At 43.9% G+C, this 18,013-nt stretch overlaps 1 protein-coding gene across 3 annotated transcripts in view; it reads right to left on the reverse strand.

Annotated features, from left to right (window-relative positions):
• Window positions 1–18,013, reverse strand: part of CYBRD1 (cytochrome b reductase 1) — an 87,716-nt gene that overhangs the window by 42,299 nt on the left and 27,404 nt on the right. The window contains exon 2 of one of the 3 annotated variants that reach the window (XM_082395437.1): window positions 7,080–7,133. In XM_082395437.1, coding sequence (XP_082251563.1) covers window positions 7,080–7,133 — 54 coding nt within the window. Of the gene's footprint in view, window positions 1–3,285; window positions 3,621–7,079; window positions 7,134–18,013 lie in introns of those variants that run through there. The other 2 variants (XM_082395436.1, XM_082395438.1) reach the window with 2 other exon arrangements.

The following is an 18,013-nucleotide window of genomic DNA, read 5'->3' on the forward strand; positions in this document are numbered from 1 at the left end:
TTACTGTTTGCATTTGTAAAGCATTTTATGCTTAGAGTAATAACGGTACTTTGGCCTTCCCTTCTCATCTCTGAACATTTGTGTATCACAGAACTCAATTACATCACGTTCACCTTTAGAGATCTGAAATAACATAGCCTAAAAATTTGCTCCCTGAAGCAATTATACACAGTAAAAAAAGCTTTTATAACATGGCTAGTCTGTAACATGTGTGTTTCCCCCCGCCTATAAAGTCAACTATTTACTCCTAGTCCTTCTCCTGGAGGCTTCCTACTGCTGGATGTGAGGACATGCAGGTAGGCCAAGACGTGCAAGAACTCATGAGTGCTATGCATGTGCCTATATGTACGAGAAAGCTTACGTTCATGTCAATTAAATGTGTCACCTACATAGAGAACAGACTTGTGGTTGCCAAGGGGGAGGGGAGGTCGGGGAGGGACGGATTGGGAGTTTGGGGTTAGCAGACGCAAACTATTACATATAGAATGGATAAACAACAAGGTCCTACTGTATATAGCACAGGGAACTATATTCGCTATCCTGTGATAAACCATAATGGAAAAGAATATGCAAAAGAATATATACATGTATTCCTGAATCACTTTGCTGTACAGCAGAAATTAACACAACACTGTAAATCAACTATACTTCCATAAAATAAATTTTAAAAATAAGTGTGTCTTCTGATTAAAGTGCTTTACATATCTGGAATCCAAATAGTAAACAGGATGGGTAATGTTGACAGGACAAACATTCCAAAACTAATACAAATACAGGAGTTAAGCTTAAATAAAAGCAGCAGATGAAAATTTCCAAAATATCCATGCACACATTTTTGCCCCAAAGTGAATATAAACAGATTAAGAAAAGTCCAAAGTTTAAACAAATTATAAATTCTTTTAGGAAAACTGTAATGGACTCTAACATGAACGAAGAGTTTCAAAGTGCATTTTACATGAAGCTTTTTGCTTCTCTAAAAAGAATATCTTACAGAAAATAAGCGTATTGCCATAAAAGCAGAGAAATGAACCTTGAAAATAAAGCCCCTGAAACACACTACGTCTGTGTAGTAGTGCTACACAGAAGTAGCACCTGCTCTGTGCCTCAGTTTACTCTTACATATCTGTGAAATAGTGCACTTAGGGGGCACACAGAAGGCACTCAAATAAGTGTTAGACCGTCTCCTCTTTAGAAGTCAAGAAACAAGTATTATCACCGGTGTTTCCCTTACCCTCCATGGTGAGGAGAAGATATTCTAGCCCCTCCGGAAAGTTTCTTAGTATTAGAAGCTGCTCTGAGGAGTTGGCTTGAAGAGACTGCTCCTACTGCTGTGAGCAAACAAAAGGTGTTAACCGCTCTGGCCAAACTTAAGGGCTCCACCACAGAGGAAAGAGTGCTTCTGCCAACAGCGACTTCGGAACTTGAGTATGTTTTTCTCATTTTAGTTTAGTGGCAAAACACGCAACGAATAACTTAGCCAGCCAGTGGTACTCACACCCGGGTGCCAATCTCACACCAGGGAAGCCTCAGAACCACAGCTGGGCCTTGGCAACAGCTTCCAGTACCTCCCAGAGTGGGAGGATGCCAGCCACGCCAGCCACACTGGCCAAGGCTGCTGCCCACGTTTTAAATGGAAACAAAAATCTTTTCTTTAGGAACGAGGTCGGCGCTTTTTTGTTCTCTTGTTTGTTTGTGGAAAGTTAAATACCGGTGGAGAAAAGGCAGCTTGCTCAGAGGCAAGGCTAGAGGTTTCGGCTGGTGGGCACCTCTTTCCCAAGTCCTTTCCACTCCTCTCTACTACTTTCTACGACATAACTCCAGTCCACTACTTTCTGCCTTGTTCTAAATACTTTCTCTGCCAAGGCCCTGACTTCACTTTTTGGAGAGCGGTTACAAATAAATGGCGCTTGCACCACTAGCTAGAGGTTCCTCCAGCTCAATAGCAGCTGAAGGAAAGGAAGCTGTCAGGACATTGTGAGCAGCACTAGACAAAGACAACAAAACCGGACACTGACGGAGAGAGGAGGTAAGGGGGGAAATGCGTGAAGGTGGTCAAAAGGTACAACCTTCCAGTTATAAGTCCTGGGGATGTAACGTACAGAATGATGGCGGCAGTTAATACTACTATACTGTAGATTTGAACATTGCTAAAGAGACTAGATCTTAAAAGTTCTCATCCCAAGGGGGGAAAAAATTCTAACTATGTGAGGTGATGGATGGTAATTATACATTTCCACATATAATCATGTCATACACCTGAAACTAATATGTCAATTATATCTCAAAAACAAGAACAAAATCTGCCATCCGCTGAGCGCTCCCTCCGTGCCAGCCTCATCCCAGAGGCTGCAGGCCGAGGCAGCAAACCCCAAAGATGTTCCAAGCAGAAGCATCTCTCCCAGCCCAGCAGCCGCGGGCCCCCCTCGGGCATCTCTGGCTCCGCATTCCGGGCTAGCGCCCAACAGGAAGCCCCGCAGGGGAACTATCTCTGGGCAGCAGCCACAAAAACAAGTCGGGCTCAAGACTGTCCAATAACCAGGCAGGGCAGCGAAACACCCTTATGAGTCTTGGCAGCTTCTCGGCTCGACTGCGTTTAACGCTCTAGGAGTGAAACCAGAGCTGATGCTTCCTTCACTCACCCCGGCTACCCGCTGACGGGCCCCTTCGCTCAGGGCTGAGGATGAGACAAGAAGAGGCAAATTCTCGCCCCTCCATTCTCACCGCACCACCCCCCGCCCCCGTTGCTTTCCTCTCCTAACCCGCAGCCTTGAAGCAAGTTCAACGAAAGGGGTCGCCTAAAGAGGCCTCCGCGCCTGTTATGGCGCAGGCTCGGTCCACAGGGGGCGATTTTCGGGGTCTCGTGGGCTGCCGGGCCGCACCACGCTCCCGCATCTCTCCTCCGCTCCCGCGTTTGGTGTCCTCTGGTGTCGCATCGCAACCACTCGCAGCAAAGAGTTAATAACCAAGCCGGGCCGGCGCGCCCGGCCAGCCCTCCGCGCCGCGGCAGTGCCCAGCCGACCCCGCCACGCGTCTCACCGCAAACCCCGGCCCCGCGCGCTCCGCCCCAGCGCTGCAGCTCCCGCGCTCGCCCAAGTCGGCCCGGTCCGCGGCCCCCGGGCCTCGGAGCCCGCCCACCTCCCTCCAGCGCCGCGCCCCACCGACTCCGCTCCCGGGCCGCCGCGCGCTTCTCCCTCACCCCCTCCCTCGCCCAACACCACTCGGTTGGAACTCGGTCGGGAACTCCCGGCCCCTGCCTCCCCGCCTCCTCCCAGGAGGTGCCAGTACCGATGCCCTGGATGAAGACGAAGCCGGTGACCACGAGCACAGGGTGCCAGTTAAACTCGAGCGCGGTCCCGTCCCAGCCGAGCCCCTCCCGGTAGTGGAGGACCCAAATGAGGGTGAAGATCACAGACAGGAAGCCGACGAGCAGCGCCGACACCAGCAGCCCCAGGAAGCCCCTGTAGCCCTCCATGGCCATCAGCGCCCCATACTCCGCGGGGTGGTAGCCACAGGAACTCCGCGAGAGGTTAGCGGCGGCGGCCTCTGGATACTGGCACAGCAGCGGGACGCGGCGACGACTTCTAGGAGCTGTCTCCGCCCGGGGGAGGGGCTTTCTCGCGTGCCTGTCTGGGAGGCGGGGCCTCCAGGGGGCGGGCAGCTGGCCCGTGCTCAGAGACTAGCCCCAACCTCGGGCTCTAGTGGCAGCCCGGAGCTCTCCCTGCGGGGTGGCCGCCCCTGGCCCGGCGTGCGTGCTTGCAGAGAGCTCGAGTAACCGATCCGGTTACTTGTTGAGAGCGAGAGTCCTGAGGGTTCCATACCCACCACTTTCTTTTAACTCTTCCCGTGTCTCTTTCCTTATATGAGGGGAGGCAGTGGTGCGCACTCTCGGTGAACAGAAGAGAGGGGTCCGTTGGGTGGCTTTGTGTGTGTGATTTTGACTAACGAAGCCTCATGAGCTGCAGTTCTAGAGGACTGGCTGTCTTTGATAGCAAGGAGGAAACTTTGGGACTGTATGGACCTGACCTTACCTAGCAAGGAAACTACTGGCAGTGTGCGCTTAAGAGAGAGAAGGCAGATACCTCCTGGACCCTGGACTTGTCCATATGTGATAAAAATGGATCTTAAAAGTGCCACCTGCTCAAACCTATTTGAACTAAAGCCCCACCTTGGTGGAGTGAAGCTCACTCACTCCCTGCCTTCTTTCCAACATTAAGTTCACCCTTCTCCATTGGACAAGAAAAGTGTCAGTGTTATCAACTGCTGTTAAAGAAAATGGGGCTCTGGCTGTTTGGGCTCCTAGAATGCACTTGGGAACGTTCACTTCTAGCTCCCTCCTGTAGCTCACCTCCAAGGACTAGTTTACCAAATTGTCATCTTGCCATTTTGAAAGGCCTTAGAATATGCAGGAGGTGTATGGGAGTGATTTTCAATGGAAAAGACAGGTTTTAGGCAAGGAAGTAGGAGTGTCAAGCACTGGTAGTGGGGCAAGATTGAGGTCTAAGAGTAAGGGGCTGCAGACTTCACTGATGTCACTATTTTTCCCTTGTTGGTAAAAAGAAAGGGAGAAAAAGAAAGAGTAAACAAGTAGAAAAGAAGGACCCCTACCCACAGTATAAGGCTTTCTACGGTCTGGCCCTGATGTCTATGGCTTCTCTCCCATCTCCTCACCACTCCCTACCCATGTCCCTGCCTCTAAAATTGTCCAACCCCATCTCCACCAAGAAACCTTCCCTGAGTCTGCCTATGCCCCTATTTTACACTTCCACCCACCTCCCCATCCAGTGCCTCTCTGCATCACTTATCAAGATGTGATATAACCATCTGTTCCTGTGGCTGTCTCCACTCCCCAGACAGCCTCCTTGAGAGTAGTAACTGTCTAATTTATCATTTTATTCTTCCTTGAAATATAGTAGCTACTCAGTAAATGTTGGGAGAAGAATGGGACTGAGTGTGTCAGTCAGGGTGCTGGCAGGAAACAGATGGCTCATTCCACTTGGGCAATTTAATGACGAACAGGGCTACTTACAAAGTTGCAGGCAGGATGTGGGAAACCACAAGGGTTTTGCAGTGCCCAGGCCTGAATGGGAGAGGGTTACTGAAATCCAGAGAGAGAAAGAGAGACAGAGAGAGAGAGAGAGAGAACAGTGTAAAAAGGGCAGGCTGACTGAGGCTATGGCCTTGAGTTGAGGGATGCAGTCAGCTGGCAGGGACCCCACAGGGAGGAAGAACGGGAGGCAGCATGAATAGTCCAGCCTTACTCTCTTCCCCTCCAATCTCCTGCCTGGTCCCAAATGGCTGAAGCTAATCTGAAACCCAGAGGGAAGATGATGTAGCTCATATAGGTCAGCCTCCAGGACACAGCAGAGTGGAGAAGGGTGAGAATAGATCCATAGGAATAAACAGAAACTATCACTGAATCTTCCAGTTTTATTTTTTCAGACCTTTTGGGTTCCTGAGTGCTACAAAGATTCCCTGTTTAATTTTATGCTGTATCTCTTCCTCTTCGACCTTTAACTAGTAATTCTTGAACAACAATATCATTGTGTCCCTATTCTTCTCCCTAAAAGTATCTATTGCTTGTCCCCAGGTAACTTCTTCACCCCCTTAGCCCAACACCTTCACTCCACCCTCGAGTTGATTTTACTCTACAGCAGCAGCAAAGAAGAATCTGTGGGATTCCAGACTCCATTTAACAAAACACCTCAGGAGAATGAAAACATGGCCAAATAGTACAGATGATGTTGAATCATCTTGAAGTTACCAGCTAAACTGAGAAAAATTTCAACTTTTAAGTTGTCCTTTAAGGACCTAACTTTGATAAAACTTGTCACTTGAAAGAGGAAACTTTTTAATAAAGTTTGTTGTGGCTTGGTATTAACAACTTTTAGAAAACAGATTTGTCATATAAGTTTCCCTCAGGGGGTGGTAAACAATTTGCCACCAAAGTACTTACTCAGATACTTTGTGAAGTATTTTGTAAAGTTTACAAAGTTACTTTACTCAAGTACTTTTTACATCAATGCTATCAAAGGGCTGCCTGATGTGTGGGGATAGGGTGGGGCATTGAACAAGATAGCCTTCTGAAAAACCTATGATTCTAGAAACATGTATATATTAGCACAGATTTTTATTGTCCCTGACAGACACAAAATGCAGAGTGAGGAGAGTTGTGAAGGGCCAGGGAGAGAAAATCTAAACCCTACTCATCAAGAGATCAGGAACCAGGGGCCCTGTTTGCCATTTATCTGCTGATCTTCCACGGGGCAGTGTTGCATTTCTTTGGCGCGTACAGAAGTCCAGTATTCTAATGTAAAGTCTAATAAGTTGTACTTAGTGGTTTGCTGTCTGGAGTAAGTGGACCATTTTTTAAACATTCAAATGTTGACTGTGTGTTGGTTACTCTGTTTGCCCCTCCACTCTCCACCCTTCTTGGCCTTGCCCTGTGCCCTGACAGACTCCTAGTCCTCTGGCTTCCAACTGACTTTGGTCAGTGGGTGGTGCTGGAAGATCAGAGGTCAGGAAGAAAGAGGAGTCATCGACCTATTTATCCCACCATGCCCCCTTGCCAGACCATGGTTTTTACAGTGGTTGTGTTCCTCTTTGCATGGGGACTTTTGAGTGTCCCCTCTTCCCCAGCCACAGCTCTCCCTGGGACCAGTAACACCATGCCCCCTCCCTTCTACAGGCCTGCGCGTGGTATCGGCTGCCGGCTCGTGCTTGTCCCTGGTCCTCACCATTCCTTGTGGGGTTCATAACCCAAACAGACAGAAGAGTCTGTTTGCACCCCTGTAAATAGTCCCCTTATTAAACTCTCTTGAATGAAAGACCTTGTGCAAACCAGGTGTTTCCTGCAGGACCATGACAGAGACAAGTGGAAAAATACCCTTGCCTAATACTACTGTTTCCCCAACCTTGTCTGTGCCTTCTTAGGACATACTATGAAAGGAGGAATATATGAAGCAAGAGAAAAATCACAAGCAGGAGAAGTGAGCTCACACATCTTCCTCTCTTCTCTTCTACTAGACCAGAGATTTGGGGATCAGAAAGCTGTCTCAGATGACTAAGATAAAGTGACTCACAGCTCACGTCGTGACTCATGCTGTAATCCAAGCCCAGGCAGTGCTCAAAGGCTCCTTAGGGAAAGAAAACAAGGGTTACAGTTTTGAAAAGAACACAAATCCACGTTAATGGGAGGAATATTCTTTCCTCCTGTGTCGTCTTCAGGGCACAAACCAAATGTCTGCTTTGCTGAGGTGTTTCTCCTCCGAGGGAACTGCTGAGGAGATTGGGCCCCCGCTCTGACGGTGGAGCCCACCTCTACCACCTCCCTCACCTGAGGCTCCCAGAGTCCAGCCGCCCTAAGAGGGCAGCAAGGAAAGATTTCATCTGTATCTGGCACAGCCTGAGGAGCCCCAGTGTGGGAAGAGGCAGGAAGTAACTCTCTTCCAGACTTTACCAGACTAGGGACACCATCCCCTGCCCCATCACTACAGGGCCAGGTGCCAGCCAACTGAGGACACCCCTACAAGCAGAGCCCGCCGACATTATTCAAACTATCCAATGGTAAGTTTGTTCCACCTGCTTGTCTTGCTTCGCTCATTCTTTCCCTTGAAAACCACAACAAAAACTCCTGCCCGCAATTCCCTTCTCTGCCTGCTCATCTGTGGTGCTGCCCTGTGTGGCCCCGCGTGGGCCTGCATGGCCTGCTGGGCCTCTTGCTCCTAGGGCACCGTGAATACAAGAAAATAACTTCTTCCTCTGTGGCAATCATTTTTGTGTCTGTGTGTCCTACTACACCTGCTCAAAACAAATCCCAGCACATTTTTAGAACACAGACCTTGGAAGAACAGCAACAAATAAGACAAAATCCTCACCCTGAAGGAGTTTATGTTTTAACCTTGGCTTTATAAATTTGCATGGGGAGGAGGGCTCTAGAGTAAACAGCACCTAGGTGGGATCAAGCCCCTTTCCTTTCTTCTTCACCTGGTTATTTCCTGCTAACCTATGGAATAAAGGGGGTAGATGAAAATTGGGGAACTGAGGAATTTATCCTATTTCTCTTCTGTCTGGATGAATGCCTCAGCTAAATGCCACTCCTAATGTCTGGGCTGAGGAGATAGGGCCATTGTAATTTTATCTTGCCAGATGATTAGGGAGATGCAAGATGATTAGAAAGAGATGCCAATCTCTTTCCTAAGTGATTCCTGTTTCACCAAACTCTGACGGGATGATGATGGAAGCGATTTCAAAAACTAAGTTGGGGGGGCTTCCCTGGTGGTGCAGTGGTTGAGAATCTGCCTGCCAATGCAGGGGACCCGGGTTCGAGCCCTGGTCTGGGAAGATGCCACATGCCGCGGAGCAACTAGGCCCGTGAGCCACAACTACTGAGCCTGCGCGTCTGGAGCCTGTGCTCCTCAACAAGAGAGGCCGCGACAGTGAGAGGCCCACGCACCGTGATGAAGAGTGGCCCCCACTTGCCGCAACTAGAGAAAGCCCTCGCACAGAAACTAAGACCCAACACAGCCATAAATAAATAAATAAAAAAAAAAAAAAAAAATTAAGTGGAGACTTCCCTGGTGGCGCAGTAGTTAAGAATCTGCCTGCCAATGCGGGGGACACGGGTTCGATCCCTGGTCCAGGAAAATCTCACATGCCGCAGAGCAACAAAGCCCACGCGCCACAACTACTGAGCCCATGCGCTCTAGGGCCTGCGGTAACTCAACAACTGAGCCCATGTGCTGCAACTACTGAAGCCTGTGCACCTAGAGCCCAGGCTCCACAACAGGAGAAGCCACCACAATGAGAAGCCCGCTTACCGCAACAAAGAGTAGCCCCCGCTTGCCACAAGTAGAGAAAGCCCGCACGCAGCAACAAAGACCCAATGCAGTCAAAAAGTAAATTAAATTAAAAAAATAATAATCAAAGGGTCAGGAAGATCTTACAAAGCAGTGTAGTGTGGAAGGAACAGAAGCAATGCCTTGGTCTAACCTACGCCCCCTCCCCTGACATGGGGAAGAAGCTCTATCAAGCTGGGCCTTTCCTCGGGCACCTCTCAAGGTGCTCTCCCCACTCCCTCTGCTCTCCGCACACCTTCCTCTTCTCCTGGGTCTAATAAAAGGAGCCGAGTTGGGGGATAGACTCCAAAGTGGTCAGTCTGCACAAAAAGGCGTGCTGGCAGGCAAATTATCTCCAGGAATTACTTAACCCTGGGAGGGGTGGTTTCCAGTCCACAAGGCCCCAAATGCCAGAGCACTAAGAATACAGAAAAGATGCTCAACATTGCTAATTATTAGAGAAATGCAACTCAAAACTACAGTGAGGTACCACCACACACTGATCAGAATGGCCATTATTAAAAACTCTACAAAGAACAAATGCTGGAGAGGGTGTGGAGAAAAGGGAACCCTCCTACACTGTTGGTGGAAATGTAAGTTGGTGCAGCCACTATGGAAAACAGTACGGAGGTTCCTCAGAAAACTAAAAATAGAAGTACCATATGATTCAGCAGTCCCACTCCTGGGCATATATCCAGACAAAACTATAATTCGAAAAGATACATGCATCACTACGTTCATAGAGGCACTATTCACAATAGCCAAGACATGGAAACAACCTAAATGTCCTTCAACAGATGAATGGATAAAGAAGATATGGTACATATATACAATGGAATACTACTCAGCCATAAAAAGGAATGAAATAATGCCATTTGCAGCAACATGGATGCAACTAGAGATTATCATACTAAGTGAAGTAACTCAGAAAGAGAAAGACAAATACCATATCACTTATATGTGAAATCTAAAATATGACACAAATGAACCTATTTATGAAACAGAAACAGATTCACAGACATAGAGAACAGACTTGTGGTTGCCAAGGGGGACGAGGAATGGACTGGGAGTTTAGGGTTAGTAGATGCAAAGTATTACATATAGAATGGATAAACAACAAGGTCCTACTGTATAGCACAGGGAACTATATTCAGTATCCTGGGATAAACCATAATGGAAAAGAATATAAAAAAGAATGTATATATATGTATAACTGAGTCACTTTGCTGTACAGTAGAAATTAGCACAACATAGCACTTTGCTGTACAGTAGAAATTAGCACAACTATACTTCAATTAAAAATTTAATTAAATAAAAGAATACAGAAAAGAATACAAACTTCCAGTTACAAGATAAATAAGTACTAGGGCTGTAATGTACAACATGATAAATATAATTAACACCACTGTATGTTATATATGAAAGTTGAGAGCAAATCCTGAGTTCTCATCACAAGAAAAAAAATTTTTTTTCTATTTATTTAATTTTAGATCTATATGAGATGAGGTATGTTCACTAGGCTTGTGTTAATCATTTTATGATGCATGTAAGTCAAATCATGCTGTACACCTTAAACTTATACAGTGTTTATGTCAATTACATCTAAATAAAACTGGAAGGAAAAAAAGAATATGGAAAGGAAGAAAATATAGTTAATACAGTTTAGAACAGTCATTGACAGAGAAAAGGCATTTAAAAACACACTCCTGGACTGACTGAAAGACTGACAAGGTTAGAATAGAGAGCCTAAAATCAAGTCAGAGAATTAGCAAAGGAAAGAATGCGCTGGAACACTTTTCTTGTGACCAAGCTTTCTTCCACATAAATCAAATTTTACAAGCACATTGGACTATATGGATGGGACTTTATAGTACGTGAAGAACTGGGTTATACTATTATTAACGAGTAGCCAAAAACATTGTTTACTTTTGGAGAACTTTTATGGAATGCTTCCTTGTTTGGCTATGTAATAATAGGAATAAGTGCTCTAATTACAGTCTTCTCTGTCACTGATGCATTTTTTTAAAGGGTGTTCACAGACGGAGTGTCTCAGAAATATATTTCCAGAATTTTGGCTCACAGATGTCAGGATTTTATTCAAGTATGAAGGGATCGTGTCCAAAAAAGAACTCTGAAAGCAGACCAGAGAGGCTTTCTTAATTGGCCAAATATTTCACTAAACAAATTTTATCTGCAAACAGCTTAGACAGACCTCACTGAATCTTGGGAAACCTTGATTATAATTTCTGGTAGCAGGTAAAGCTCTTTTTTAAAGAGAAAACCCAAATGGTATAAGTCCAAATTTTACTTTTGTACCAAAATAAATTTAGCATGGCTTCTGTCATTTATATGTTGCTCCAAGCGTAGAGCCTTGAGATTCCAGTCAACATGAAGCAGTTTGGAATAAGTGAACATACATTGTTCCAGGATTTCAATCTGCTGTGTAATCAGACAATTTACACGGGCCCAAAACTGGGAGGCAGTTTGCTGATCTGTGACAGGACGGCTTCAGACTAGTCTGGGGTTCTTAACCTGATGTCTATGGATAAAACCTGAATGGGAGAAAAATTGCACCTTTATTTTCATTAACTTGTAACTGAAATTTAGCAATTTCTATAATTATGAATGCAGACAACAAGCTCCACTACTATTCGCAGTGGCTGTGATTTTGTCACCAATAGAAATCACTGATATTCTCATGTCCCATGGAGAGCTGTTGCGGGTATCTCAACTTTCCATCTGTGCTCAGCACCTCTTCAGAGTAACAACAGTTATTAAGCCTGCAGCTAGATCTTGTAATGCAACAAGAATGAAGCACATATACATACTATTGTATCACAAATTGTTCTTTTTTAAAATTTTGATAACTCCTCTTCAGTGTAGCTGGTTTCCTTTGTAATCCCATGTTTTAAAAAAGATTGAGAAGGCCAGTAGTGACTATGGATACTATAAGGAAGAATCTTCAAATTATTTAGTATAAACCTAATCCTTTTTTATTTGTCAGTATTTCCCCATTATTTTGAACACATAGAACTAGAACTCCTAATGAAGATAAAATGATGTGCAAATGACTTTTTAAAAATTGAAGTATAGTTGATTTACATTGTTGTATTAATTTCTGCTGTACAGCAAAGTGATTCAGTTATAAATACATATACATTCTGTTTCATATTCTTTTCCATTATGGTTTATCCCAGGATATTGAATATAGTTCTCTGTGCTATACAGTAGGACCTTGTTGTTTATCCATTCTATATATAATAGTTTGCATCTGCTAATCCCAAACTCCCAGTCAATCCCTCCCCCACCTCCCCTCCCCCTTGGCAACCACAGGTCTGTTCTCTATGTCTGTGAGTCTGTTTCTGTTTCATATATAGATTCATTTGTGTCATATTTTAGATTCCACATATGTGATATCATATGGTATTGCAAATGACTTTTTTTTTCAGGTTTGTTATATTTATCCAGAGGGTGAATCAACTACAGAATAAAGCATTTTTAGCATTAAGAAATCCAATGTTTTAAAATCTTTTTTCCTTGTAATTCTGTTTATTACAATTTTGTAATCCTGAAGAGATTCTCTTATCTGAAGTTTTTCAGGAATTCAGGTATTTTGCATGACGTCTGATGTGACTGGTAATAAAGTAGTAGCTATGCAATGAAGCTACTTTGCAATGAAGTAGTAGCTATGATCATAACCCACTTGCAATCTGAAAACAACAGGGATTTTCTTTTCTGTACAGGCAGCTATGAAGTTTTCAGGTAGTAACTGTCCATCTGAAAGGAACTGGTCATCTTTTCCTTGAACAATTAGTATATCCAGCTGATAACGTGGATAGGACTTCACAAGATGGGTAGCATCATTAGCCTTCCAGCAAATGACTTTTGAATCCCATTTTTTTAACTTTTCTGTTCTATATTTTATTTATTTATTTATTTATAATTTATTTTTTATTCATTTACTATTGATATGTAACATTGTATTAGTTTTAAGTGTATAATAGAATGATTTATGTATATAATTTAAAAATGATTACCACAAGTTTAGTTAAGATCCATCACCACACATAGTTGCAAATTTCTGTTGTTTTTAGATGTGTCTTTTGTAAGCAGCATATAACTGGATTTTTTTAAAAAGTCAGTTTGTGGAGAGACAAGTGATGAATCAATTACAGCAAATATTAATTGCAGAATCTAGGTGGTGGGTATATGGGTGTATACTGTAAAAGTCTTTCAACTTTTCTGCACATTTGAAAATTTTCATAATAAAATGTTAGGGAAAAAGTCACTCTGCTAGTCTTTATCTCTTAATAGGTGAGTTAATCTATTTATATTTATTGTGATTATTGATATATTAGACTGATTCCTACAGTTTCCTTTTGTGATTTCTGTTTACCACATAGGGTGGAGAAAAGTACCTTATGTGGATAAGCTATTGAGACATTTGGAAGGCTCATTTCCTCCTGAAGAAAAGGACTTTACGTGTAATATTATTTTTATCAAAAAAGTGATTAAACAGAGGCACAGAATGTTTAAATAGTTTACCACTTTCAAAAATTACTTTTTCTCCACTATCATGGGACAAAAGCACCTCCTGCATGTGGAAAGAAGAGAGGTCAGTGTTCTAGGTCCTTGCTACTCAAAATGTGGTCCTTGGATCAGCTTGTTAGAAATGCAGAACTTCAGGCTCTACTGCAGTCTTCCTGAATCATAATCTGCATATTAATAAGCTTCTCGGGTGGTTAGTAAGAAATTTAAGTTTGAGAACCGCTATCCTAGGACAAAAGCACTACCTCAACACCTGACAATCACAACCTGACAATCACAACCTAACACCTGACAATCACAACCTAATGACCACAGCCTGGCCAGCTGTGACTCTCCCAGATGCTTATCTAGTGCCAGGGACAGGGGTCTGTGTTTCTCCAAGGATCTGTATCTCAAATCAGTGAGACTTTAGGAAGGCTAGCAGCTATCCTGATAGGTTTCCTTTAAGAAGTCTGACTATGGGACTTCCCTGGTGGTCCAGTAGTTAAGACTCCACACTCCCAACGCAGGGAGCCAGGGTTCAATCCCTGGTCAGGGAACAAGATCCCACATGCTGCAACTAAGACCTGGTGCAGCCAAATAAATAAATAAAATAAAACATTAAAAAAAAAGTCTGACTATACTTCTTGTATAAATGCTATGGCTTTTTTTTTTTTTTTTTTTAATGCTATGGCTTTTTAAAAAAAATTGACTCATGTTGGAAAACAGGGTGAGATTTGGGGTTCTTAAATGGTTTTATCATCACTGGAGAACCTGGTAAAACTTTAAGGTTCTTAGTGAAAATGTATGCACAGGACAATGACCAACACATAGAAGGTAAAATGGCATTTTACAATAAGCTGATTATGACCCAACACCTCAAAGTAGAAATCTGGTATGCTGAGCTAGAATCATGTGAAAGTCTCCTTTTTCCTAAAGTATGCTTTGAGCTCTTTCCACATTCATTCAACCAAAACAACCTCTCTCTATAGAAAGATTTAGAGATTCTCTCTCTGTATATCTGTCTATACCTACCTATCTACATCGATCTGTCTCTATCATCTATTTATTATCTATCTATCTATCTACCTATCTATCTATCTATCTATCTATCTATCTAAGAGAGAAATGCCAGACCCTATATGGTAGGTGCTGAGAATATAACTGAGCAAAAATTGACAAAGGTCTCTGTCCTCATGGAACTCACAGTCCTCTCCAAATACTAAACTTGAATTCTGGACCTGACATCAGTTCAGATATGAGGAAAAGTAGATCCAGTGCCTGCTTCTAGCAGCAGGGGAATGGAGCCACAGGGTGAGAGAGAATGTGGAAGGGAGATACTTGGGCAAGGGTCATTCCTCAAGAACTGACCTTTTACTGAGCTTTAAACATATGAAACCTCTACCCCTAGAAAACTCAGCCCAGTCACTGTCCAGGTTTCTGACTAACCAATCAGCAACTTCTCCTAGGGGATGGGATAAAGATGGAGATTGAGGGAGAAAGCATAGGAGACGTCCTTGTCTAGAATTTAAAAATAAGAGATTGCTGTGTTGTCTATAAAAGACTAAGCCATTTGCTATACAGAAAAAAATTAGTTCAATGTTCTAAGAGTCTATTATGTGCCAGGACCTTGGGACCACATCTGTGGACCAAAAACAAAAACAAAAACAAAACAAAACAAAAACCAGTCCAGTGCCCTTTTAAAGCTTACATCCTAGCTTACATCCTAGTGACGACGATTGAGGGAGTGCAGGTTTCCCCTAAAGAGTGAAATATGTTATGTTAATCTCCAGGTTCCTGCCAAATACCTGGAGAGAGGTCAGTCTCTCGGATGAAAGCCAGGGTTAGTGCTGTAAGGCATTCCCAAGCAGACAATGTCATATTCAAAGATATGGAGCCTTGAGTTTTATATTGGAGTCCAGCTCCCATCTGGCAGGTCACAAGAGAGCGCCCTCCATGTGGGTACAGAGTAGAGACCAGAGAGTGAGGAATCTGGGCCAGGTCCCTAGTAAGTTATACCCATTCTTTTAGGCTCAGGCCTTCTCACAGAATGTGATAGGGACAAGGCTTGTGAACTCAGAACGTAAGATAGGTAGGATCATTATTGTATAAACTCAGGTGATTTTTTTTTCTTGCTTTCTTTCCACAGTTTTAATTTTTTAAAAATTTATTTATTTATTTATTGGCTGCATAGGGTCTTCATTGCTGCGCACGGGCTTTCTCTAGTTGCGGTGTGCGGGCTTCTCATTGCGGTGGCTTCTCTTGTTGCAGAGCATGGGCTCTAGGTGCGCGGGCTTCAGTAGTTGTGGCACTCAGGCTCAGTAGTTGTGGCTCACAGGCTCTAGACCGCAGGCTCAGTAGTTGTGGCGCACGGGCTTAGTTGCTCCGTGGCATGTGGGATCTTCCCGGACCAGGGCTCGAACCCGTGTCCCCTGCATTGGCAGGTGGATTCTTAACCACTGTGCCACCAGGGAAGCCCCTACCATAGTGTTTTAATCAAAACTTTGTATTTATATAACCAGTACATGATAATTGTGTTGTGAACATAGGTTTATGGACATAAATATTCTTTTACATCCTTTGTAATATATTCTAATGTGTGGATATACCATAAAATTTTAACCATTTCTGTACTGTTAGACAGGTCATATTCTATTCTTTATCGTTATAAATAACACTGCAGTGAAAATCTATGTAGTTAAATTTTGGCACACATTCTATGGTGACTTTGTACTGTGTCAAGTAATCTGGACTTACATTTCCCAGAACCCCCTGCCCTGCATGGTTCTGAGTTAGTGAGAGCCATAAATTTTTTTTGCATGAGATTTAGACGGTGGAAATGAAGCAGCAGTCATACTTATACCTGGAAGACTGGTGTAGGGTCAGGCACTGTCAGAGCTCATGCACACTGTCATGGGTCATCTTGTTAGAGGGGCCAGCAGCCAGGCCTGTGGCAACTCCAGCTAGTTCTTCATGGGGTAGTACCTGCGCCTCACAGATCCAGCTCCCACCAGATCTCCTCTTTCAACTTCTCCAGATCTTGGCCCAGGCACATGTGCAGCCCTGTGGTGAAGTGCACTCGATCTTCTAGAAGTCTTCCACATCACTGAATTTGGATGTTTGGAAGCAGTGAGAGGCAGGTGCGAGTTCTGGTTCCATCCTTTTGGTTTTAGCTCATCCTGTGGGTTCCAGTTTGTCCCCACTCTCTCCTACTTCACATGCATCTTCCTGTCCTAATTGCTGCCCTGCCGACTTCAGGCTTGGCACCAGATGAAGAGCCGCAGTCTTGCACAGACTGCACAACCAGCTTCCACAACTGTATAAGGTCTAATCTCTATACAGATCTCACTATATCACTCATAAGTGGTTCTGCTTCTCTGATCAAACCCTAATTGACACTCATTCATGACTATTTCTTTTGGATAAATTCCTAGAAGTGCAAAAGCTGGGTGGAGATAGTTCTTTCTACGTTCCTTAAATCTTTTTTTTGTTCATGTTTTTTATTTAGTGAAATCTTTTTGGAAAAATTCTAGCTTGTTTCTACTTTATTGGGAAGACTCAAAATAAGGTATTTTTGTCCACACTTGCACCAGAACTTTAATGGCAGAGCACTGGACCAGTGGGCTACAGTGCCCATGGCAGTAGCAAGAATCCAGAGGAGGTGAAATTCAAAAGGAGGTGGTCAGACCCACTTGCTGAATCACCTCCTGATGACACCCCAAGGTGACAAAACCTTTAAGATTCTCTTTTTCGTTAAAGACATGACAATTTCCTTTATGGTTTATCTTCTTAGGCTGGAGACCTGTCTCTGAATCCTTAACCATTGGTAGACTTTGCCTGTTCCACTATCTCCATATACCTATTTGGACAACCATTTATTTATTATTCCTGCATTCCCAATATCTATGTTTGGTCCACCTGCTGGGACATACCATCGATGCAAATGGTATCATCTAGGTTTGTGCAGTGCATGATCTGAACAGCTATATTCACGAGTTTTACGTTACCCCAGGTTGCATCTTCCTGTTGCTGACATAATCTTTCTGCAGTTTGTGGCCATAGCTTTTGGATAACATGTTCTGTCTGCTGGCTGGACATCCACCCATAGCCATCATCAGGTCAGTTCCCTCAGTGTTTCCCCCAGTGTTTCCCCAGCTAGGAAGGCAGATTAACTCTAGGAATCAGCAACTATAAAAATCAGTGCATCCCAGACCATCGTGGACCAGGCCACTCCAGGTCCAGCTGTGTTCCAAGCTGCAACAAACTTAGCTTCTAGAAGCTCCTCCAAACCCATCTCTTAGGTAATAAGTTTGCATTTGAGGTACATCAAGACGATTACTTAAGTCTAAAGTGCTAAAACAAGATTCTAGTAACTTCCTGGCTCCCCTCCTGTGACATCATAAAGGCTTTCCTTGCTTATGTACAGAGTCATAAAAGCCACTGGGTTTGAGGACCTTGATTTGGGCAATCTCCCCTATAACAGCAATTTCTGGCAAAGACAGTACCTGCCAACGATGAAGTGAGTATGGTGTTTCTTTTTCATGTTTCTCATGTTTGCTCTGACTCAAATTTTGCCCATATCTGCCTGTGTGGGAACAGTCTTTATTTGGGGGGGCAATTAGGTACTAATAATTTTCTTTTAATTTGCATGA

This window comes from Balaenoptera borealis, assembly GCF_965194805.1.
Source record: "Balaenoptera borealis genome assembly, chromosome: 6".
Taxonomy (NCBI): Eukaryota; Metazoa; Chordata; class Mammalia; order Artiodactyla; family Balaenopteridae; genus Balaenoptera; species Balaenoptera borealis.